This window comes from Mesoplodon densirostris, chromosome 6, assembly GCF_025265405.1.
Source record: "Mesoplodon densirostris isolate mMesDen1 chromosome 6, mMesDen1 primary haplotype, whole genome shotgun sequence".
NCBI classification, from domain to species: Eukaryota; Metazoa; Chordata; class Mammalia; order Artiodactyla; family Ziphiidae; genus Mesoplodon; species Mesoplodon densirostris.
In genome coordinates, this window is record NC_082666.1 from 119,008,544 (window position 1) to 119,034,353 (window position 25,810).

General features: G+C 51.4%; 1 protein-coding gene across 1 annotated transcript in view; it reads right to left on the bottom strand.

Annotated features, from left to right (window-relative positions):
- GFRA2 (GDNF family receptor alpha 2) overlaps window positions 1-25,810 on the bottom strand; it is a 92,445-nt gene that overhangs the window by 32,073 nt on the left and 34,562 nt on the right. The window contains exon 4 of the mRNA XM_060101309.1: window positions 20,874-21,228. Within this exon, the coding sequence (XP_059957292.1) occupies window positions 20,874-21,228 (355 nt within the window). The remainder of the gene's footprint in view (window positions 1-20,873; window positions 21,229-25,810) is intronic.

A 25,810-nucleotide genomic window follows, 5' to 3' on the forward strand; every position in this document is an offset into this window, starting at 1 on the left:
AGAGCGTGGCAGCCCTCGGAAAAACAGACAACCTGGGCTCTGGGTACCCTCCGTGCCTACCTCCCCTTGTCTCCCTTTATTTAAGTGTCATTAACAGCTGATCCCGGCTGTGCGTGAGGTTTTAGAAAGAGGACAGGCATCTCCACTGGAGCCTGAGTGTTAAAGGGGAGCAGGGCTGCCCCCACCCCTTCACACTCGGGAGGTGGCAGTGGTCATCCCTGAGAGAGCCCCAAGGGAAGGGGGCCCCAGGAGAGGACAGTGGAGCCCAGGAGATTTCCCCCTTTTCCTGTGGAGAGCCTGGGTTTCGTTATTATTAAAGCAGATGGCAATTTCTTTACAGCAGTAGCACCTACGGTGCAGAGACACTTTGAGGGAGCGTGCTGATAAAATCCACAGACCACCCATAGGACATCCCTCTCCCATAGGGACACACACTTTCATTCACTCGAGCACCCTCCTCTGAGTACACACTCATCCCCCAAAGAACACACACGCTCGCATCTGCCTTCCTCCCACTGCCATCACCAAAGGGCATCCTCTGGGTGGAATCACCAGAGAAGGACTCTCTCCTCTTTGCTCTTCCAGCCACCAGAATTAGGAGGACCCTGATCTATCTGGCCCCCGTGTTTCTGAGCCTGGGAAGCCCAAATGCCACACAGCACCGCCCACAGGCCTATGGACCTGCTCTCAGACCTGGAAAGCCTAGAATTAGAGATGCAGCATCCAGGATGCTCTGGAGAGCTGATCCGACATCTGCACCCCAACCAGAGAATCCAAGGAGGGGATGGGCCATTGGGCAGAACCCCCCACGTCCTCCCTTGCCAGGAAGAGGGGAGACTGTAAAGTGTTTCTCTGGTTTTCATTTTTTTGGGTGAAGAGGGACCTTCGAGACCAGTGAGCCCAACCGCCTCAGCCCAGAAATGAGGAAGCTGCTGTCCAGAGGCCCCTGTTTCAGCTCCTACCTGCACGGCAGAGAGGCAAGAGTCTGGCCTTGCACAGGCATCGAAGTGGAACGCGCTTCCCCCAACAGCTCCGCTGGTCAAGCTGCGCTTCCCTCGGTATTTCTGTCCCCGCACCTCCTCAGGCCACACACACACCGCCTGCATCTTCTCATGCAAACTTACGAATCATAAGACAAAGACACTTTTGACCTCACTGGGTGGCAGGAAGTGTATTGATGCCCTGAGCCCACGGTGCTCCTCTGTCACATACTCCCTCCTCTCCTGCCCAAATCCCAGAAATAAGGCAAGCCACAGTTGATGAAGCATAGAAGCTGGGATATCATTTCATTCACTCCCTTTGCTTTCAGATAAAGGAGCCAAGGTTGAGGGGGTACAGAGCACCTCTGAGGTTTCCCAGACAGATGGGGCCCGTTTGGGGGCAGGACCCTGGAATTCTGGCCCAGGCTCGTCCCTTCCATCAAACTGCTGACACCACCCCAGCTCACACATCCCTCGTATCTGAAAAGAGGCCCTCACGAATATAAACTGGTTCAGCTACTATGGAAAACATATGGAGGTTTCCTAAAAAGCTAAAAATAGAGTTGCCATATGATCCAGCAAGCCCACTCCTGGGCATAAACCTGGAGAAAACTATAATTTGAAAAAATACATGCACCCCAGGGTTCATTGCTGCACTGTTTACAATGGCCAGGACGTAGAAGCAACCTAAGTGTCCATTGACAGATGAATGGATAAAGAAAATATGGTGCATACACACAATGGAATATTACTCAGCCATAAAAAAGAATGAAATAATACCATTGGCAGCAACATGGATGGACCTAGAGATTATCATACCAAGTGAAGTAAGTCAGAAAGACAAATATCATACGATATCGCCTATACGTAGAATCTAAAATATGACACAAATGAACCCATTTACAAAATAGAAACAGACTCACAGACATAGAAAACAAACTTACAATTACCAAAGGGGAAAAGAGGGGAGGGATAAATTAGGAGTTTGGGAGTAACATATACACACTACTATATCTAAAATAGATAACCAAGGACCTACTGTGCGCAGAGGGAACTATAGTCAATATCCTGTGATAAACCATAATGGAAAAGAATATGAAAAAGAATATGTGTATATATATTCTGTGTACACCAGAAACTAACACAGCCTTGTAAGTCAACTATATTTCAATTAAAGTTTTTTTTTAATTTCTGAAAAGAGGCCCTCACCGTGCACTCTCTCTACCTGGTCCTCACAGCACCCTAACTGGGTCAGGCCTTACTGTCACCACCGCTGACTCGGGTGCTTGCAGTGAGACACAGTGCAGAGGCGACAGCTCCAGGATGAGACGATATCCCCTGCTGGTGTGACAACCCTCGCCCCTCCAAGGCCCAAACCTCCCTCAACCGAATCCCCAGGCCCGCCGTCAGTGATAAAAAAGGTGGAATTGTGCCGTTACCCAAGGTCATCAGGGAAAACTACAGATGATGAAGATTCAGGGATATTCTTTTCAGAAAAAACAGAGTTCGCCTCTCCTTATCCATCTACGTAGCCAACTCTAATTCCAAAAGGCCTTAATATGCTCTCATGTCCCTTTTCCAAAGTCATCTTAAAATATACTTTTTTAATCTGAAAGGTCCACCATAATAGCACTTTTGTAGGTCACTCCTCAGGCAGCCCGCCAAGAACAAGGAAGCCGCCTGCATGGGGAGTATGGAGTTTGTACACTAAAATAGATATTTTACTCCTAAGAAAATCCTTCATCTCTTTGCTTAAAGTCTAATGGTGCCTAGTGCAGAGATAATCTGAACACACAGGTAATCTGCTTTTCTGTTCCAGAGAAAACCAGTGAAAGAAAACGGATGACAGAGGGAAACTCCCAGGGGCAGACAGAACCTTCAGCGAGAAGTGACAGCAGACACAGTGAAGGAAACAGAAATACTAGAAAAGCAAAACACAATTACTCAAGATTCACGGTGCCTGAGGCTAATTAGTGTAGGGTCCAACAGTTCTCTGTAAGTCAGTAACACCTGAAGGCATCGCGGACGCCATCTGTGCGAATTAACCGGTAGTTAAGGAGAGAACTGTGTCAATAAAAAAAGGTTAAGTTACCTCCTACAATCTCTGTTTCAAAGGCAAGAAAGAGCATTCAAGAATTCAACAAGTGGGAAGATCCCACATGCCGCGGAGTGGCTGGGCCCGTGAGCCATGGCCGCTGAGCCTGCGCGTCCGGAGCCTGTGCTCCGCAACGCGAGAGGCCACAACAGTGAGAGGCCCGCGTACCACAAAAAAAAAAAAAAAAAAAAAATTCAACAAGTATTTCTTGCACCCTCCACTGTGCCAGCCCTAGGCTAGGTGCAGGGGTACGTGGACAGGCCACGTGGCAGCTGCATGCAGGATAACTTGGTGGAGAAGACACCGAAGAACGAGAATTGAAATGATAAAAGGTGCTTTCCCTTCCTCCCCCGACACCCATGTGTCCCTTCTAGAAGGAGAACAGGATTTTGAGGCCGGGAGGCCTGAGCGTGCCTGCCGCTAAGAAGAGGCCTTATCCTCAGAAGCCCCGTGAAAGCAGGCCAAGAGTGGGAGGTGCCAGGGCTGGGTGATGGAGAGGGCAGAGAAGCCCAGTGGGGCAGGAGAGAAAACCATTCCCCAAGCTAGAGGAAACCTGTGCCCCCTGCTCTAGGGCCCACATGAGGGACCCCGGGAGCTGCTGAACAGGGAGGCCCCATGGCCCTGAGGGAAGGCCCTGGTCGGAGGGCTCCCTCTGGGCAAGTCTGGGGTGAGTGGAGATTACAACTGTGGGGTCTCGGGGGTGCCCAGCAGATGCTGAAGGACCCAGCCCCACTGTAAGGCTGGCAGGGGGAGCAATGCCACAGGCGGGCAAGCAGCCTCCTCACCGCTGCAGGTTCCCATGCCCTGAGCCTGGATCCCGCATGCCACAGACAAGGGAAGCTCCATTAATGGTATTGCATTTCCTGCCGGCCAGGCTGGGGCAGGGAGAACCTGGAGCCAATTTAGAAAAATCAGGAAATGTGATCTGACCCCAGAGTGTGTTGTAGAGTGAAATCCACACATGTTACAGCTGCAATGCATCCTAAGAAGACCTCTGACAGGAGTCGGGACAAGCGGTGTAGGAGCACAGGGAACAGAAAACATAACCTCCAGGAAGACAGACACGCTTCAAAGAGATGGTGACCTCAAAGGGTCTCCTAAGATGAACGGGAACTTTCCATTTCATTAGGAGGACGGCCCAGGCAGGGGAGCCCGTCCCTGCAGGACCCCAGAGGCAGGAAAAGCAGAGGGAAGTTACACGTCCAGGGAGACTGGGGCACAGGCACCTGGAAGGAGGGCCAGGAAGAGGAGGCTGCGGGTGGGGGTCCGAGGCAGGCGGTCTCAGATCCCAGATTCTTCTGGAACCAGAGGCGGGAGGGCCCTGGGGTTTGAGTGCTTTGAAAAGTTCATTCTGAGGACTTATCTGATGGCTGCTCACTGCCGAACTATTTGCTTGCAAAATCCATTTCCAAATGGCCTGCTCATCTGTGAGAAGCTACAGGGACTGTATATCAGGAGCTGCCATCCTCCCGATGGTCCGCAGCTGTCTTGCAGCTTCCTTAGGCTGCAGCCCCTCCTATCCCACCAGACCCAGCCTGCAGGCCGTCACACCCACACCTCGAATCACCAGGCACGTACCCTGAGCCCAGCCCCCGGCCTGCCCGCAGCCCGAGATCGGGCAGAGGAGGGTCACTTCTCGTTAGAATGAGCAGACTACAACCCCTGCATTTATGTGCGGCCCCTGGTCAGAAACAAGGGAAGAAGCCCACGGTCCCACCACCACAGCACCCCCCGCCCCAGCATCCCACACCTGAGGATGTGCCCTTTCAATCCTAGGAGAGAGGAGACAAAGGGAGAGAAAGCCCTGGCCCCTCCCCCATTTCAACCACCACCTGGCAGGTTCTCCCGGGCCCAGCAGGACTCACAGCTGCTGAATTGGGGACCCACTGAAAACCCTGCTCTGGTTAAAATACATCTATCTGCAGCATTCAGAAAATAGCTATCTACAGTATTGCTTTCAGCTATAATGGAAAACTGATGGCTTTTATCTCCCCAACTTTATGACTATTGATGGGATAGAGGCTGAGGTTTGATGACCATTTAATAGCCGACCCTGTGCAGTTAGGAGAGCATCAGAAAGCAATGAAAGCGCTGAGATGATTGTCTGGCAGGGAATTCTCCGCTGAGGTCCAGGAAGCAAAACAACCACCCTCCCCAGGCTCCGACAGGAGAAGAAAATCAAAGTCATCATCATTTCTGTTTCTCCCCCCTCTTTTTTGCCATTGACCTCTGAGGTTGATCCAGGGGGGAGGGAGGGCAGTGGGGGACAGGAGCAATGCAGGTGTGAGCCCTTATGGAGAAAGGGAGGGTGGGAGGGGGGCTCTGGACTGCGGACTCCCAAGATGGGCACCCCACGCCCCACCCCTTCCAGCCCAGCCTTCACTGCGCCATGGACAATCCAAATGGGATTCTCACAGAACAACAGGGGCTCAGGACTGTCTAACGAGCTTCCTGCAAAGAGCTGGAAGGAAAAGGAAGGAAGTGGAGGTCCTGTCTAGCCCGTGACCCAAATGGTCTTAGACCTCCTGTCCACGGCCAGAAGCCAGAAGCCACCTCCAGGGCTCTGCATGGACTCAAGCATCAAGCCTTCTCTGACAGTCCGCCCCTTCCTGCTGTGTGGGGACCTACCCATCGCTGCCCGCCTCCCTTTCCATGGTACAGGCCAGCACCCTGTGCTGGGGAACACCACAGTTTTAAACATGGTGGGGAGGAGTGTAGGGGAGGGGGATTCTTTGTAGCATTCCAAGTACCATCACGGCGCTTCTCTCATTTTCTGTTCTACGACAGCCCCATGAGGTGGACAGGACAGATTTGATTCTATCTGTTCTTTTTTTTTTTTTTTTTTTTTTTTGCGGTACGCGGGCCTCTCACTGTTGTGGCCTCTCCTGTTGCGGAGCACAGGCTCCGGACGCGCAGGCTCAGCGGCCATGGCTCACGGGCCCAGCCACTCCGCAGCATGTGGGATCTTCCCGGACCTGGGCACGAACCCGCGTCCCCTGCATTGGCAGGCGGACTCCCAACCACTGCGCCACCAGGGAAGCCCCTGTCTGTTCTTTAAATAAGGAAACTCAGAGATGTTCCAAGTCCTGAGTCTGGGACCCCAGTGTCTGACGCCCTGTCCGGTTAGCCCTCCACCACGCCAAGCCTCCTCACAGGACAGGACACTGCCCAGGGAGGCCAGACCTGACCTCTTGCCTGAGTCCTGCCACTCCCTAGCTGTGTGACTGTGGGCAAATAACGCCACCTCTCTGGGCCTCAGCTTCTTCATCTCTAAAATGAAATTTTGTGGGGATGAGCTTCAAGCCTGCCTCTAGCTCTGTTTTGAGGTGGAATCATGGATTCCCCCAGGCTCCACCCAGAAACATTTTCAGACACAACGTTGTCCTGTTCTGCCCACAGCTGCCACCTCCTCAGACAGCACACCTTCCTCCCATCATGAATCAGGCTGAGGCACACTACAGACAGAGCAACCCAGGCCCACCCCCCCTGCTGCCAGCACCCCCGTTACACATCCTTGAACTAGCGGCCCTCCAAGCCACGCCTCCTTCAAGCAGTGCAGGAGGCGGGGTGCTCAGGCCAGTGGGAGGGGATCTCCAGGGCCCTCTCCTCCCCCATCTAGGACCAGTGCAGGTGTTCTGGTTGGTTCTCTCTGAGGCCCCCTTACCGGCTCCACCTCCTTAAAGACACAGGCCCTAATTAAAGCAACTAGAATACAATTGAGCCTGCAAAAGGAGAAACAGGCAGAAGAGGTAGCCAAGAGGTGGCCAAAGTGCCTCCTCCCCACCCCAGGCGTCTGTGGATGAGTTCCCAGCAGGGGAAAGGAGGAGGCGCGGGTTCCCCAGACCTGGGCACCTGCCCAGCTTTCTTCCCACCCTGTGCATCTTCCGGGAGGTAAGAGCCCACCTCTGCTCCAAGCACAGATCTCCACCTCCTTCCGAGAGCAGCAGGGAGAGCTGGCAGCTTAATGACCTCTGCTGCTGCAGCCCCCATCTTCTGAGCTCACTGGTTACCACCTGGTAGCTACTATTTTTTGATTTCTTAGGGATTTCCAATCGTCTCTGCTGTAACGAGGGGAGGATTAACAAGTTGCAGGCAATGACCCTTGCTTGGTTTACTTAAAACTCCCCCAGAGACACAAACACTTAGGAAAACCGGACGGAGAAAATACTCCACCACCCCAGACCCACCTTCCTTCCAGTCTTGGCCCACCAACCCTCTCCATCCCTCTCCAACGTGGCCCGCAGCCCTGCTCTTGACGTTATCAACCAGCTTATTTTTTTATGATGCCAACACACATACAGATTCCTAGAACGTTCCACCTTGGGCATCATCTTTCCTTGTCTTTGGATGGCTGCTAAAGAGGCCTCTGCTTTTTCCATTCTCAAATTCACTGCTTGGTACAGTCCTCACCCTGCACACCGCCCTGAGAAGTTAGAGGAAACAGACTATCCTCTCCTGAGTGGTCCCTCGGTGGAGAACAACCCAAACCCACACATGGCAACTACCCAGAAACACGCCCGCCCACTGTGAAGATCCCACTTCAGTCCAGTCCCCTGTCCTCCCCTTGACCTCGAGGAAGGCCCAAGTCAGGGATCCAAGAGCTCTCTTGTTGTCTAAGTATCCCCTTCCCTCTGAGGGCCCAGAATATCTGTCCCCTACCACGTGGCAGGCTCCGATCCAAACATGAGTTTCCTACATGACAGAGTGAATGTACACGTGTGACCACAGCAAGCTCTGCGTGTCACCCACAGGGGAAACGAGACCACCAACAAAACCAGTAAACCTGCATGTGCGGAGACATTAAGATTGAAACATTCATATATTTAGAGGAAGAAGAGCTAACAAAACAGCATGTACTACATGACATCATTGTTGTTAAAAATATGTGTATGCATATTTTAAAAGCCTGGAAGTACACATTCTCCTAAACGTTCACTTATTTCCGGGTTATTTCAGGGTGTTAGGGCTGCGGATGATCTCTGCTTTCTTGAGAGGACCTTCCTGTCTTGGCAGAATTATGTTTTCTAGCAAGCACATACAGCTTTTGTCATCAGCAAAAGAGGAAAGTGAATTTCATTTTGAAAATCAGGAGAAAAAGGAAGAGAGGAGAAGGAGAGGAGGGGGGCAGAGGGAGCCTCCTGGTACCCACAATGCACTGCCTTCACGTGACCCCAAGAGACAGGAAGTTCACGTTACAGCAGCTCAGACGGGACCTGAAAAGTCCCAAACCTGGCACGCATCTGAGGTCTGGCAAGGGGCCTCCAGCCTCTGCTCCATACCTCTTAGGATGGGGAACTCCCTACCTAACAAGGTGATTCATTCCAGTTTCCAACAAGATCACAGAGTTAGTTACAGGCCGAGGTAGTACTAGGACTGCGGCAGTATTAGGATGTAGTGTAACTCCTAATCCGGGACTCTTTTCACAGGCCTCTATTTCTTCCACTTATTGAGCAACAAGTTTGGAGAACCCAGAGTCTGCTGGAATCGGGGACCAACAGGTGGCAGGCTGGGACAGGTCGTCCCTATCTGCCCAGTGTCTCCTCAGGGCATCTCAAAGCTCCAATCTCTCTCTCTCTCTCTCTCTCTCTCTCTCTCTCACACACACACACACATACACATACATATACACACACATACACACAAACACACACATACACACAAACACACATACACACACAAACACACACACACATAAACACACACACACATAAACACACACAGACAGACAGACACATAAACACACACATACACACACACTCCTCCCACCACTGGCACCTGTGCTGCGAGCAGGACATCCCTCTCTCCTGGGAGGAGCCGTGCCCAGCCCTGCTTCCCCCTCCTGTCCCCTTCTGGAAGCCTCCTTCCCTCCCCAGCTGCGGGACCCCAACTCCACGCCGCCTTCCGTGGCTCTTCCGGCCACACCGCTCCCCTTTTCTGAATGGCTGCAGCACACAGTATAATCCTTACAATACTTAATTAAGCAGGGTCTCCTCTTCATATTCAATGTTTCCACAGGTGTGAGCCTTGTCTCCCCAAATGAGCTTACAAGCTCTTTGAAGGAACTAATGTTTACCGTGCGCCTGTGTGCCCGGCCCTAGGCTCACTGCTTTTCCTGCTTTATTTCTCTTAACCCCATAATCTCAATCTCAAGCCCCGGCCTCTCTCCCAAACTCCCACATACACAGTTCCACTTGCCTGTTCCAAAGGCTTCCCCACAAACAAGTTCGAAACCCAAACATCTCCCCTCTATGCCCAGACCTCCTCCTCCCTTCCCTCAGGTAACGGCTTCGCCAGCCGGCCAGCCACCAGACCAGAGACTGCGGTGTCCGCCTGGACTCCTCCCCACTCCCTCACTGTCCACATTCGGCAAGTCCCTGGGAACCGACCTCTGAAGGTCTCAGACCCAGCCCCTCCCCACCCACCCTCTGCCTCAGCCTCCTGATCTCAGGCCCCATCACAGTGGGTCCCCAGCAGGCCTCCAGCCTCTCCCTCCTCTGACCCATTGTACACACAGTGGCCAAAGAGATCTTTCTAAAGCACTAACTGTACTGTGTCACTCTATTGCCTAAAACATTTCATGGTTCCCATTGCCTTCTGGAGAAAATCAGACTCCTTGGCAAAATGCACAAAGGTTTTAGGAGCTGATTCTCCCTTGCCTGGCCGCCACTTTCAAGACACACATTCCCCCTGCGAGGACCAGAAGGGCTGCCTGCTAGAACAGGCCTGCCTCCTCCTCCTTCAAGCTCGGCTCAGATACCTCCTCCAAGCCTCCTTCCCCAAAAGCCCCTGCCAGCCTTGGGGGCCAGCCCCCCACCTCACAGCCAGCACAGCCTGGGGGCTGCTTGGGCAGGCCGGCAGTTTATCTCAGCATCCTGGCTGCTGAGCACCTACAAATGGAGCTCCACGGAAGTCCTGGGGAATGGGTGACTAAGCTTCCACGTGGGCGTAACTATCCTGATTTTGACAAGGAGCACAGAGGCTGCGTGACGTTAAAGAACCAGGCCGAGGTCTCACAACTGCCTATGCGAGGATCAGAAGCCGGGGCTGCGACTCCAGCCCCTCTGAAGAACATTTCTGGGGAATCTTTCCTTGAGCACGTCGCAGTGCTCAGAGAGCACCCCCGGTCCACCAAAGGCTGAGTGATGGAGAACTCACGCACTCAGGAGGACTCCTGTTGGACCAGCGCAAGGCACCTTGGGCCAGGCAGGGTATGAGCCGCTCTCCCCAAATTTCCCTCTCGCTCCGTTTGAGGATCTTACTGTTCCTTGGTGCTTTATTCAACGTCCTGGTTCTACTCTAGGTGGGAGGGCACCCATGGTGCTCCACTATGCTTACCCACCTCAGAGACCCTGGGATAACAGAGGCATGTGCAGGTCTCCGAGCATTCCAAGAGAGCCCCCAAAAGGGCCCTGAGGAGGACAGTTGGCCCCAGAATACCAGGCTAATGCTACTTAAGAAGCAGGGCAGGATTCCTCACCTCTGTGGGTACCGCCCCGGGAAGACAAAGACCACGTCCTGGCTGGCTACGGGAGAGGTCCCATCCCCCATCCAGCACAGAGAGGAGGCCCAGTGCAGGTAGCCTGGGGGCACCTCTCAGGCACCGCTCAGCCTGTTCTAGGAATCTCCTCAATGAAGAAGGCTGAAAAAGCAAGGCTCCTCCTGGCAGCCCCAGAGCCTTCTTCTCTGAGAGGGCGGGCCAGCTAGGTTGCTCAGAAGAGCCCAGAGCTTAGAGAAAGGTCTCTTCCCACATTGTAAAGAGTCTTTTGGCCATGGCTGGAGAAACCGAGTCTGCAGCATCCATATCGTGGTCCCTGAGAGCCCAGGGAGGACATGGGAGGAGGGGATGCTGAGGTCCTAATCCCACTGCAGTGAATTCACTAGCATCCAAGACCATCAGGCACGTGTGGCCCACACTATGGGCTGTCCCAAGGCTGCATGGCCTCAGGATCCAGACTGACCCTGGCCGAGGTGTGCTCCCAGGACCTGCAGAGTGCCATGACGGAGCCCCTGGATTGCCCATGCTGGCAGGACCCCCAGCCCACGCTTCCCAAAGCCAAGCCAGTGTTGAGTTTTCCTCAGCTATCTCTCCACTGAAGGGACAAATGAGCAACTTCCCCGCACTGGATGGTTCCCTTTCCATGAGGATGTTTCCCAGGAAGCTCTGACCAACCGACTTACAAACATTTCTTTAGCTCTGATCAGGTTTCTTTTTCTTTTTTTTTTTTTTTTGGCCATGCCACTTGTGGGATCTTAGTACCCCGACCAAGGGTTGAACACAGGCCCTCGGCAGTGAAAGCACAGAGTCCTAACCACTGGACAGTCAGGAAATTCCCTCTGGTCAGGTTTCTGTAATCACCACTTCATCAAAACTGCTTTTGAAGAGGTCACCAACGCCTTCCACTTTCCCAAATCCAACAGTTACAGATGCAGGGGACACGGGTTCGTGCCCCGGTCTGGGAAGATCCCACATGCCGCAGAGTGGCTGGGCCTGTGAGCCACGGCCGCTGAGCCTGTGCGTCCAGAGCCTGTGCTCCGCAACGGGAGAGGCCACAACAGTGAGAGGCCTGTGTACCGCAAAAAAAAAAAGAAATTTTTGACTCCTGGGGCGCCATAACAACACCCCCAAACCCTTACCGGGCATTTACAGGGGATCCAGGCACATTCTCAGGGCCTCCTCTCATGCTGGCCTCTCCCTAGGAGAACCTACATATTCCCCTGGCCTTAACCACCATATATATGTTAATGACCCCCAGAATTTATAACTCCAGTCAAGCTCCAGATAGGAATGTCTCAAAGGCATCTCAAAATTAACATGCCTAGAATGGAACTCCTGATTCACCTCCCCCTCCAAGCCTTCACCATCTCAGAAAGTGGCACCATTGCCCACCAAGTGGCTCAAGCCAGAAGTCTGTGAGCTCTCCTCGAGTTCCTCTGTCTCCCTCGCTCCCACATCAAGGTACATCATTTCCACCTCCAAAATATCTCAAATGTACCCACTTATCTCACTCCACACGGCCAACCCCCTGGCCTGGGCTGCCGTCATCTCTGATCTCATATACGAAAATAACCTCCTCCCTGGTCTCTCCAAGGTCATTCTTGCCTTATCCCTTAATTCTCCACCCAGTAGCCAGAGTCATCTTTTTATGTCACAACTTCCATGATGTCACTAGCTGGCTTCTAAGTGTACTCAGAAGAAATCCAAACTCCTTGCCCCGGGCTAGACGGTCCCGTGTGACCTGGCTCTGCCCGCATGTCTCTCCCGAGTCCCCTCTGCCTCAGCCACGCCAGCCCCGTCAATGCCAACGCCAAGGCCAAGTTCCTCTCCTCCCCCCAACTCTTGCGCATGCTCCCGCCTCTGAGTGAGATGTTCTTCCTTCTACCTGGCTTACTTCTGGCCCTCGTTCTTCAGGTCTCAGTTTAAATGTCTCTCCTCAGATACACTTCTCCTGACTGCTCTGCCCAAAGAGGTCCTCCCTCCTTCCCCCATTATACTCTCTTTCTACATCCTGCTCATTCCAAAGATGTTAACCATATACTTGTCTGTTTGCTTGATTATTGTCTATCTCCCCCATCAGACTATAAGATCCAAGGGGGCAAGGACCATTTCTACTGTGTTCTCCAGTAAGTATCTAAATCCAGTGTCTAGCACAGTGCCTGGTACACAATAAATATCTGTTAAATAAATTAATCAACATTATACATATATATGGCAGTACCTATACATATTATATACATATAAGAATATTAAAAACAGAGATCTAGTTGGGAAGATAAAGTATCAAAGGAAAGCCACATGATTAGCGCCACAGGAAGGATGCAGATGAGTTCTAGAAAGCATCATTGGAAGGAGAGGCTAAGAAAGGGCTCAGGGAGATGAGAACCAAACAGGCTTTGAATGAAGTGCAAGTCTAGGTGCTACAAACTGAGTGTGTCCCCCCACCCCAAATTGATATGTTGAAACCCTATCCCCCAATGCAATGGTATTTGAAGGTGGAGTCTTAGAGAAGTAATTAGGCCATGAGGGTACAGCCCCCGTGATGGGATTTGTGCCCTCATGAAAAGAGGAAGGAACACCCAATCCCTCTTGGCACACATACAACAAGGAAGCCACGTGAGGAAATTACCCCAAAGAGGGCCCTCGCTGAGACCCCAACCATGCTGGCACCCTGATCTTGAACTACTAGCCTCCAGAATTATGAGAATAACGTGTTTGTTGGTTAAGCCCTCTGGTCTATGGTATTTTTTCAAAGCAGCTCCAGGGGACAAAGACAGTAGCAAAGAGAAAGTCCAGGTCACTGAATGGAAGCAGAAATAATCAAGGAGCCTGGTGAATGAAGTAACATCTGGGTAGCTGAGAGCATGACCCACCCTGTGTGAGCAAAAACACACCCAACCCTGACCAACTTGAACTCTGATTCTCTCTGCATAAGCAGCATCCCCACGATGGGTCATTCCTCTTTCCAATCAGCCAGGGATGGAGTGGGTTCTCACACAGAACTCCACCAATGGGAGCTTTAGCTAGGCAAGGGTGCACCTCATCTCTCTGGGGTGTGAGCTTTATGGACCCCAGGTGCCCAGAGAGCGGCCTGGGTGGTAAAAGGTAAAGGCACTCTCTACCCAGCCGTGCTGACCTCCCTGTAGCAGCCAGAGCAGAAAGCCATATAAACCCTATCTTGCAAACTAACTATCTAGGTTGCAGCTTCTCTCTGTGTTTATTCTCCCAGAGCTTTTACTAATGTTCAACATTCCAGCCTTGTGTCAATTTGCCACGGAAAATTCCAAGAGGAAAAATCTAGGCACCCTTGGCACAGAGTTCAAGGGTAAACAGGGCCTCTACTGAGGCTAGTAGCAGAAGCCAACATGGGATCCTCAAGGGGAAGATGGGTCTCAGAGTCTCTGGCAGGGCCGAGGATCCCATGTCCCTCCCCACAGGGTCTCCCTCCACTGCAACCTGGTTAAGTCTTCTTCAGGAGGATGTGACTTCTTTACCCCATGGCACTCCTGGGCACAGCTCTGCTCTGAAGACAGATAGGGCTGCTGGGTTCTGAGCTCTGTTCGAGGCCGGACAGTCCCCTGAACAAAGTTCATCTGTCTGTGGCTCATCTCCCCCAAGAAACAGCTGCTCTCTGGGCCACCAGAGTGACCCAGGGAAGGCCTGGTAGGAAGCAGAGCAGAACTGGGATTTCAAGAGAACTTGAATGGAAATACTATCATCTAGTTCATTGTGTGGTTCCATTCCCATTGCAGAGGCAATCACCACAGTGTCCAGTCACTGGACTGTGAGTCCCCTGAGGGCAAGGGCCTCTGCCTACTTCATTAACTCTCTAATCTCAACACGAGGCCTGGCCCAGAGTGGATAATCCACAAACAGTGGTCAAATGAATAAAGGAATGGCCCCGAGACCCCCATTCCTCCTGCTACTGGTGAACCACTGGTCCCAGGAATGACTAGCTGGGTTCTAGCGGGGCATCCATTCTGCCCATTCCATGCCAGTGGCAGACATCATTAATCAATCACAGCTCTCTTTGCTATTGAGCCAGGAGGCAGATTCACAATCCTTCAGACAGCCAATCCAAGTTGGCCATCTAGAGATGGCAGAGATTCTTAAGTTTGGGGAGGTCAAAGAATGCTTCAAGAATCTAATGAAAGCAACAAGTTTCTCTTTAGAATATACACGCAAAACTTTACATCTGATTTCGAGATATTCAAGATCCTCTCCTTTAAAAGAAGTAAAGGCTTGGAAGCCCCAAGCCTGTACTCAAATAATCATTTGCTGCCATTTAGAGATAAGCTGCTGAAAACATCAGCCAACAGATTCTAGAGTCCAAAAGAAGCTGAGGCACAGCCCCCAGGAGCCAAGAATCAAACCCAGACCTGTCCACCCACACTGCCTACAGACACCAGACACGCCCCAAGCTAGGCAAGGGTGGGGAGGGGGCTTGCTGAAGGGATGCCTCCCCGCTCCCTGCAGACAGTTGAGAGGGGAGACACCAACCCCTCTGCCTTCCCATCAATCCTCTCCGACAAGGACAGTGTCCACGGCACAAAGGAGCCCAGGCAGCCAGGGTAGTCCCAGGCTGGAATCTATTTATGCACATCCTCGGTACCCAAAGGTTAACTTACAGCCCAAGATATGGCACACGGCCAGCACCAAGTTATTTATATCCTCTTGGCCGACCAAGAGGAACAGGGCATTTTAGGGGGCCTCTCCAAATGAGGCCTGGAGGGACACAGTTTACAATATAACACAATCATCACACACACACACACACAAGCTGGACCATCCTTGCAATGAGTGTAAGTTGAGAAAGTATAAACCAAAAGATTACATTTAAAAAACAAGTAGGTCATGGCCCACTGCAGGGCTGGGGTGAGAGAAATTAGCCAAATTCCATGGAATCATTCCAAGGGATTCTCCAGGCTTTCCAGACTCCATATCAGAAGGCTTTTAAAGGAAAAGCTTCTCCTGGTCCTAAACCCACAGCCCTAAAGGCCCGTGGGATGTGAACCAGACAAAGGCAGAAGGCAGGGCATGGGCTCCCAGAGTGCAGCTTCAAGAAGAGTCGGACCCACAGCTTGAGCAGGAAGCTTCCACTCTCAGAGGTTCCCTGCCTTGGTCACTGACCCCAAACTGATCCTGGTCCAAAGAGCAGGAGGAGGGTTCGGAAATGCTCCCAATACCCCCGAGCCCCAAAAGAAAACACCCTTGTTTAACCAAAGCTTCTTCAAACCCCTCTGCTTAGTGCTTAGTAACATTCGTAAGACAGCACAGCAGAGTCCGTTAAATATCCCACGGGGCTGTACAAGGCCTGCTGCTAGGTGCGCTGCACAGCACGTCTTGCTTTGATGTAGTGCCGTGTGGCGGAGGTCTGGCAGAGCTGTCCCCCAGGGAGTCCTGGGCCAAGATTCGTTCAGGTAGAAGCCTGGGCATAGCTGGGCCAACTCCCCAAGCTGAAGGGCAAGGGGGGCCAGGCAGGCCCAGTGAGGTGCAAACTGGGCACTATAGCCCTGGAGCGTGGAGCGTGTTCTAGGAGAGGCCTGCAGACAAGGGCCTCATACCCGAAGAGTCAGCCCAGAGAGGCTCTCCCGGGACCCCCATCAAGGCCAGCTCCATCCACTAAAGTATCCAGGACAGGAAGACTTGGGGGGTCCCCCGTTCCTGCTCCAAACACCATGGCACTGGGTCGTCCCATTTTCACAGTCAAGATTTCCACCTGTGGTGGCCACCCTGGTAGGCAGAAACCTGGAGGAAACCAAGGTCAGGAAGGAAGGGAGAGCGCCCCTTCCTGGGCATAGTGGAGAACTGCCTCCCCAGCCACCCATCACCTCCCGGGCTCCTCCATGGACCACAGAGACAGGGTCCAGGCGTCAGTAAGTCAAGCCCACAGGAGCATGAAGGAAGTCAGCTCCGCTCCTTCAAATCTGCCCTTCCACATCACCTACCCTCACGAGGGATCTCTGGTCATTTCCTCTTGTAGCAAGGGCTCACCTCTCTAGGAATATGACCTCAAGTGGAGGCGCAGGGGGAGAAGGCAGATGGGAAAGCTGCTTGTGATAGACTCAGATCCAAAGACTGGGAAGGGTCCTTGGAAAATGGGGAGCATCCTTGTTTGATCAGTGAAGAAGCAGCCTGGGCACGCAGAATGAAATGGTCCATCCAGGATCACGCGGAAGACCAGGGGCAGGGTGAACACAGAAGCCAGGTCTCGCAGCTGCGGGGTTACCATGGCAAACACCTCCACCCACCTGCCACTCTGCATCACAGGCAGAGCTTCCCAAGGACACTTGGCCACTCTGTAACAAACCCCCAGGTCCTGCCAGACTCACCCTACACTCGGGTTCTGCCCTCACCCCTCGTCTCCCCACTTGCAGGACCATACTTTAAATCTGCATGGGGATGGGAGCTGGGTGGGATGGGAGTTGGGGGAGATGCATTAGAGGAACTCCCTTGTTCTAGACCAGGAGCTCAGCCGGCCACATCCAGGAGCACCTGGAACTTCCTACGCGAGACCCAACTCAATAATCCAGACACAGCACTGTCCGTGAGTCCCATGGCTGCTGTTACTTTTTTTTTTAAGATTTTTTTGGATGTGGACCAATTTTAAAGACGTTATTGAATTTGTTACAATATTGCTTCTGTTTTATGTTTTGGTTTTTTTGGCCACGAGGCAAATGGGATCTTAGCTCCCCAACCAGGGATCGAACCCGCACCCCCTGCATTAGAAGGTGAAGTCTTAACCGCTGGACCACCAGGGAAGTCCCACTGTTGTTTAAATTTACATCAGGATGCATGGCACTCACAGGCTTGGCTCGGCGCCTCTCAGAAAACTGTCAGCCCTTAGGTCCTGGGACACCTCATTCTTGACCCTCCCATACTTAGTTTTGTTTAAACACCCTCTCTACCACGTGAAGCTTCTGCCCCAGCTCTCCTGTTCCAAACTCCGCCCCCCATCTCCAAACAAACAAAAACCCCTCTGGCTCTTTGAACAGACACAGATGTTCTACAGGCTCTTTGAACAGACACAGATGCTCCACAGGCCACCAAATCCACCCTGCTCCACGCTCTCCAATCTCCTTAGGAGCTGCACATGTTGTCCTCCCTTAAAACACCACTAATAACGGGTGTTCACAAGGCTGCTCTGGCTCAGGACCCCTGCAGAGACGTCCACCTGAGGTTTGATGCCGGGCAGTGGTGCACCTGGCCTTGGTCCTGACACCCTGGCTTGTGGTCACTGAGCCTAGACTCAGGCTGGCCCTCCAGCCCCTCCAGTCCCTCATCCATCCTGTCACCCCACATACACCGTTTGTTGTGCAGCCTGACCAGGTCAGTTTAGCATTTAGGACAAGGAGAAATGCATTTCCATCCAAGAACTAATAGGCTCCTTCCATCACGTTTAGGGAGTGACATGGCCCATCCAGTCTTGGCTTTCTCTCAACTCTTGGGAAGCTGAGCTCCAGCCCAGGAACCCCGCCAGACTCCTGACTTCCTTTTGTGGGCCCTCAGTTTCTCATTTTTTTTTTTTTTTTTTGCCTTTTTCTTTTGGCTGTGTTGGGTCTTCATTGCTGCATTCGGGCTTTCTCTAGTTGCGGCGAGTGGGGGCCACTTCGTTGTGGTGCACGGGCTTCTCATTGCAGTGGCTTATCTTTGTCGTGGAGCATGGGCTCTAGGCGAGCGGGCTTCAATAGTTGCAGCTCGCAGGCTCAGTAGTTGCAGCACGTGGGCTCAGTAGTTGTGGCACGCGGGCTCTAGAGCGCAGGCTCAGTAGTTGTGGCGCACGGGCTTAGCTGCTCTGTGGCATGTGGGATCTTCCCAGACCAGGGCTCAAACCCGTCCATGTCCCCTGCATTGGCAGGCGGATTCTTAACCACAGCACCACCAGGGAAGTCCCTGGGTTTCTACTTTTAACCATCCTCTTGTAGTGAGCATATTTTATTTGAAATCGTCCCCATTGTTTTTGTAAGCGATAAGGTATGTTTCTTTAAGTAAGCAAAAGAGAAAAGCCCACTTTCTTCAGGCTTTCCCAGCCCTGCAGGCATCAGCCCTTCTCCGAACTCCAGCTCATTTTCCAAACCAAGGTAGTGCCTCCCCTTCAGCCACACAGGCCCTGAGCTCCCTTCCCTCTGCAGCCCCATCCTCCAGTCCCCGCCACAACCCCCAATCCCATTTCTCCACTCCAACCTCTTCACTGAGCTCCAGGCCCACAGGTCCAAATGCCCCAGACATTGCAACGGGGGTGGCAATGGTCCCCCCTGCACCGCCATCTCAGATGCTGTGCACCCCCATTGCTGAATGATCCATCGCCCCACAATTATTCACCCAGTAAGCATGGTGGCCACCATCCATGTATCCATTCAAGTAATGTTCACGGAGCACTCGCCATGCGTCAGGCTCTATGTGCAGGACAGGTGCGAAGTAAACAAAACAGAAATGCCTCTCCCTCCAGGGAACTTTCAACCAGTCCCCAGTCCTGTCAAGTCTACTTACCAATCATCTCTGAACTGATACACTTCTCCCCGTGCTCACAGCCACTACCTTAGTCCAGGCCAGTGTGCTACACTGGGAGGAAAGCCCTGGAGATCGGATCCAGCTCTCAAATGCATGAGCTGTGTGACCTTGGGCAAGTTACTTTCTACGACTCTGATCATTTGACAGATACAGACGATAACAGTACCTACCTCGTAGCCTTGTTGCAAGGATTAATGAGATAAACCATATAATAGACCAGTGTCTGGGGTACAGTAAGCAATCTCTGCTTATCTGTGTGATTGCAATCCCTGTCTCCCTAGCAGCCTCACCTCTGGCCTTCCCACCCCGTGGCCCACACTCCACGTGCACCCACCACCTGCAGGTGCCCATAACCACCGGCTCTCTCCTACCCTCCAGCCTTTGCGTATTCTTTCCCCACATACAAATAACACAACAAATAATTCTGTGCAAAAGATGTTTCTCCCTCATCCATACATCCATCTAACAGCTGCCCTCCAACAACATGTGGCCCCATTACATGTCCCTTTTATTTGCATGCCACACTCATTCCCTGGCTTTCTCCTTCTCATGTTCCAAGGTTCAGCTCAAGGCCCCATCCTCTGGAGCCCCAGGCTGAGGCAGATGTCCTTCTCCTGTGCACCCTCCTCTGGGAGCCCACAGCCCTCAGCCCACTGCATTGGGATCCCTGCTCCCCTTGTCTGTCTCCCTTCTGGGTGCTCCTCGGAGAGCGTCGTGTTCACCTCTGCATGCCTAAGCCTTAGAACCATGCACTGGATGCAAGAGAGGTTCAATAAATGGTTAATAACAAACGAGAAAAACAGAAGAATCACAGAGGCAAATTTCAACTCACTGTAACAAAACAAACCTTCCAAACAATTAGGCACTTATTAAGCAATTACTTTATGCCAAACTCTGTGCTAAGCTTTAACACACATGTCGTCTAATCCTCACAATAATGCTGTGCCTTTTTATTCCCATTTCATGGGTAAAGGGATGGACACTCAGGACATTTAAAAAAACCTGCTCCATATCACACAGCTAGTAAGTGGAAAAGTCAGGATTCAAACCCAGGACCGTGAGTCCCCATGCTCCACCCAGCACTAGACGAGCTCAGCTATCAGTGTGGAAGGAGCTGCCTCTGGGATGTGCAAGAGCCCTTCCATGACGGCCACAGGACCTCACTGGGATAAGGGGTGGGCTTCCTTTAGAAGTGGACCTAAAGTAGGCTTCCCTGGTGGCGCAGTGGTTGAGAATCCGCCTGCCGATGCAGGGGACGCGGGTTCGTGCCCCGGTCCGGGAAGATCCCACATGCCACGGAGCGGCTGGGCCCGTGAGCCATGGCTGCTGAGCCTGCGCGTCCGGAGCCTGTGCTCCGCAACGGGAGAGGCCACAACAGTGAGAAGCCTGCGTACCGCAAAAAAAAAAAAAAAAAAAGTGGACCTAAAGTCACTGAAGGTCCCTTCTTACTCCAGGCTCTAGGGTCTATGATGTTAAATTAGGAGCTCCTAGGGTGGTTCATCTTGGTTTCCCCCATGGTGCTTAGCCTGAAGCTGGGCACAGAGCGGGCAAATGATAAACCTGTACTGAATAAATGAATGGACAGCTGAATGAACGGATGAATAGATGGATGGATGGATGGATGGATGAAGGAAGGAAGGGAAGGACGCATGAATGAATGAATGACAATTCGTTTTGCACATGTCCGAGTCACCCTCTCTTCCGGGCTCAAGATCCTAACCCAGCGAACTCGGGAATGTCGAGCAGGCAGAGTACCCCAGCCGACTCCCCTTGGAGCTGCGGCGGCCCCTACCTGCAGAGGTGGTCCGTCCGGCACAGGCTGCGGAGGTCCAGGCAGTTGGGCTTCTCCTTGTCCTCGTAGGAGCAGCTGGGCAGGATGGTCTGGCGGCGGCGCTCGGCGCACGCCTGGTCCTGGCAGGAGCAAAAGAGCATGCGGTAGGTATACTCGCTGGGCACACGGTCAAAGAACTGGCGCAGGGCCTTGTGGCACTTGCGGCGGTTGCAGCGCTCGGTGGGCGAGATCTCGCGGTTGCAGATGGAGATGTAGGAGGAGCGCAGCTTCTTGCAGTTGTCGTTCAGGTTGCAGGCTTTGGCGGCATCCAGGCAGTGGTTGCTCTTGGCGCTGACTGCCGGGTCTGCCCCTGTCCCTGGAGGGAAGGAAGGCGGCAGTCAGCCCATGCTGGGGACACCCCCCAGGGTCACTGTGCTCTCTGACTCGGCTTGCTCATCTGTGAGATGGGGATCACTTAGCAGCCCTCCAGCCTAAGGCTGTGATGAAGATCAAGTGAGTTAACATGCGGGTCCGCTGGGCAAGCCGTACGTACGGTGCGCTTTTAGGATGACAACTATTAAACCAAAGACTTAGTTAAAACTTATTTCAAAAACAGTATGAAGATTCCTTTAAAAAGCTAAAAATAGAGCTACCAAATGATCCAGCTATCCCACTCCTGGGCATATAACCAGAGAAGACGAAAACTCTAATTTGAAAAGATACATGCACCCTAATGTTCAGAGCAGCGCTATTTACAATAGCCAAGACATGGAAACAACCTAAGTGTCCATCAACAGATGACTGGATAAAGAAGATGTGGTGTATATATACAATGGAATACTACCCAGCCATAAAAAAGAATGAAATAATGCCATTTGCAGGAACATGGATGGACCTACAGATTATCATACTAAGTGACGAAAGTCAGAGGAAGACAAATATTATATGATATCACTTATATGTGGAATCTAAAAAATAATACAAATGGGCTTCCCTGGTGGCGCAGTGGTTGAGAGTCCGCCAGCTGATGCAGGGGACACGGGTTCGTGCCCCGGTCCGGGAAGATCCCACATGCCGCGGAGCGGCTGGGACCGTGAGCCATGGCCGCTGAGCCTGCACGTCCGGAGCCTGTGCTCCGCAACAGGAGAGGCCACAGCAGTGAGAGGCCCGCATACCACACACACACAAAAAAAAACCAAGACCTCACAAATCTAGCTAGGAAACGAAGAGGCAGAACAGCAGAACAATTAAGACTGGGTGTCCTACAACGGAGGCATCTGCATCGATTACTCATCCTGCTGCTTCTCAGCTGTGTGGCCGTGGGCAAGTGGCTGGACTTTCCTTCGCCTCAGTCTCCCTGTCTGGAAAATAGTACCTACTTCATAGCGCTGCTGTGAGCATGAATGAGCTCATTTTTCTCTCTCTCTCCCTCGTGATAATTTTGCCCTACTAGATCATCCCCATCTGCTATTACATTGCCCATCTTTAAGGGAAAAAATGAACTTCTTGTGACCACACGCCCACTGCGAAACTACCACCCTATCTTTCTGCTCCTCTTTAAAGCAGAACCCCTCAAACGAGTCATCTATACCAGTAGTCACTTTCTCCCCTCCTGTTCTCTCCTGGACCCACGGCAGCCTGGCATTTGCCTCCTTCCTTGGCAGTGATCAGAGACCCTGGGGGTTCCTCCTCCCCTGCCCATCGTCACACTGGACACAACTGGTGGCTCCCTCAGCCCCTCTTTTCTCACAGCCTTCCTGTTGCCTCCCTGGGCTCTCCCTCCAGGCCCGCTTCGCTGGTTCCATCTTCTCCACCAGGGCTCAGCCCCCTTTCCTCTATATGCACCCACTCCCCAGGGCCCTCCACTCATGCATGGCCTTACACACCATCAATACGCTGTCTACTCCCAAATTTATATCCCCAGCCAGCGCAAGGACCTCCGCTCTGAACCCCAGACTCATGTTCAGCTGCCTGCCCACCAACTCTACCTGAAAGGCTGTCACTCGCGTCTCAAACCACACCCCACGTTCCCCCAAGGCTGCCCCTCACCCCGGGTCTTCCTCATCCCTCTGAAAATAACTCCAGCCTTCCGGTAGCTCAGGCCAAAAATCTTGGCCCTCCCTTGACTGCTCTCTTATCCACAGCAGAAAGAACTGGGAGAACACACCCAGAATCCAGCCACTCTCACCACCACCACTGCCCCCACCTCGGTCCAAGCCATTGTCACTGTGTACTGGTAAAGGCCTCCTTCCCAGTCTCCCTGCTCTGTCCTTTTGCCTCCCACCCACAGCAATCTTCTCTCATCACAGCTGGAGTGAACCTTCTAGAACCTAAGGCAGAGATAATGCACCTGGGCCCCAAAGCTTCCAGTGGCTTCCCCATCTCATTCAGAGGCCTTGGCAGGGTCCACAAGGCTCTTTATGTGTGCTGTCCAATATGGCAGCCATTACCTCATGTGGCTATTGAACTTGAAATGGAGCTAGCCCGAAAAGAGATGTGCACACCAGATTTTGAAATCTTAATAAGAAAAAATAATAATGTAAAGCATTTCATTTCAAACAATGTTTTATCTGATTACACGTTGAAGTGATAATATTTTAGATATATTGTGTTAAACAAAAGTATTATTAATTTCACTTGCCTCTTTTTAACTTTTTTAATGCACCTATCAGAAATTTTAGAATTGGTGGGGGGGGATAAATTGAGAGACTGGTACTGACTTATACACACTACTATATATAAAATAGATAACTAATAAGGACCTAATGTGTAGCACAGGGAACTCTGCTCAATAGTCTCTAATGACCGATATGGGACAAGAATCTAAAAAACAGTATGAGATTGGTTCAAGATGGAGGAGTAGAAGGACGTGCACTCACTCCCTCTTGCGAGAGCACCGGAATCACAACTAACTGCTGAACAATCATCAACAGAAAGACTCTAGAACTCACCAAAAAAGATACCCCACATCCAAAGACAAAGGAGAAGCCACAATGAGATGGTAAGAGGGGCACAATCACAATAAAATCAAATCCCATAACTGCTGGGTGGGTGACTCACAAACTGGAGAACTCTTATACCACAGAATTCCATCCACTGGAGTGAAGGTTCTGAGCCCTACGTGAGGCTTCCGAACCTGGGGTCTGGCAGCAGGAGGAGGAATTCCTAGAAAATCAGACTTTGAAGGCTAGTGGGATTTGACTGCAGGACTCCGACAGGACTGGGGCAAACAGACACTCCACTCTTGGAGGCCCACACAAAGTACTGTGCGCACTGGGACCCAGGGGAAGCAGCAGTGACCCCATAGGAGACTGAACCAGACCTACCTTCTAGTGTTGGAAGGTCTCCTGCAGAGGCAGGCGGTGGCTGTGTCTCACCGTGAGGACAAGGACACTGGCAGCAGAAAGTCTCAGAAGTACTCCTTGATGGGAGCTCTCCCAGAGTCCACCAGTAGCCCCACCAAAGAGCCAGGTAGGCTCCAGTGTTGGGTTGCCTCAGGCCAAACAACCAACAGGGAGGGAACCCAGCCTCAACCATCAGCAAACAAGCAGATTAAAGTTCTACTGAGCTCTGCCCACCAGAGCAACACCTAGCTCTACCCACCACCAGTCCCTCCCATCAGGAAACTTGCACAAACCTCTTAGATAGCCTCATCCACCAGAGGGCAGACAACAGAAGTAAGAAGAACTACAATCCCGCAGCCTGTGGAACAAAAATCACATTCACAGAAAGATAGACAAGATGAAAAGGCAGAGGGCTATGTACCTGATGAAGCAACAAGATAAAACCCCAGAAAAACAACTAAATGAAGTGGAGATAGGCAACCTTCCAGAAAAAGAATTCAGAATAATAGTAGTGAAGGTGATCCAGGACCTCAGAAAAAGAATGGAGGCAAAGATCGAGAAGATGCAAGAAATGTTTAACAAAGATCTAGAAGAATTAAAGAACAAACAAACAGAGATGAACAATACAATAACTGAAATGAAAAATACACTAGAAGGAATCAATAACAGAATAACTGAGGCAGAAGAATGGACAAGTGACCTGGAAGACAGGATGGTGGAATTCACTGCCACAGAACAGAATAAAGAAAAAAGAATGAAGAGAATGAAGACAGCCTAAGAGACCTCTGGGACAACATTAAACGCAAGAACATTTGCATTATAGGGGTCCCAGAAGGAGAAGAGAGAGAGAAAGGACCTGAGAAAATATTTGAAGAGATTATAGTCAAAAACTTCCCTAACATGGGAAAGGAAATAGACACCCAAGTCCAGGAAGCACAGAGAGTCCCATACAGGATAAACCCAAGGAGAAACACACCAAGACAAATGGTAATCAAATTGACAAAACTTAAAGACAAAGAAAAATATTGAAAACAACAAGGGAAAAATGACAAATAACATACAAGGGAACTCCCATAGATTAAAAGCTGATTTCTCAGTAGACACTCTACAAGCCAGAAGGGAGTGGCATGATATATTTAAAGTGATGAAAGGGAGCAACCTACAACCAAGATTACTCTACCCGGCAAGGATCTCATTCAGATTCGACACAGAAATCAAAAGCTTTACAGACGAGCAAAAGCAAAGAGAATTCAGCACCACCAAACCAGCTCTTCAGCAAATGTTAAAGGAACTTCTCTAAGTGGGAAACACAAGAGAAGAAAAGGACTTACAAAAACAAACCCAAAACAATTCAGAAAATGGTAATAGGAACATACGTATCGATAATTACCTTAAACGTGAATGGATTAAATGCTCCAACCAAAAGACACAGGCTCACTGAATGGATACAGAAACAAGACCCATATATATGCTGTCTACAAGAGACCCACTTCAGACCTAGGGACACATACAGACTGAAAGTGAGGGGATGGAAAAGGATATTCCATGCAAATGGAAATCAAAAGCAAGCTGGAGTAGCAATACTCATATCAGATAAAATAGAGAATAAAAATT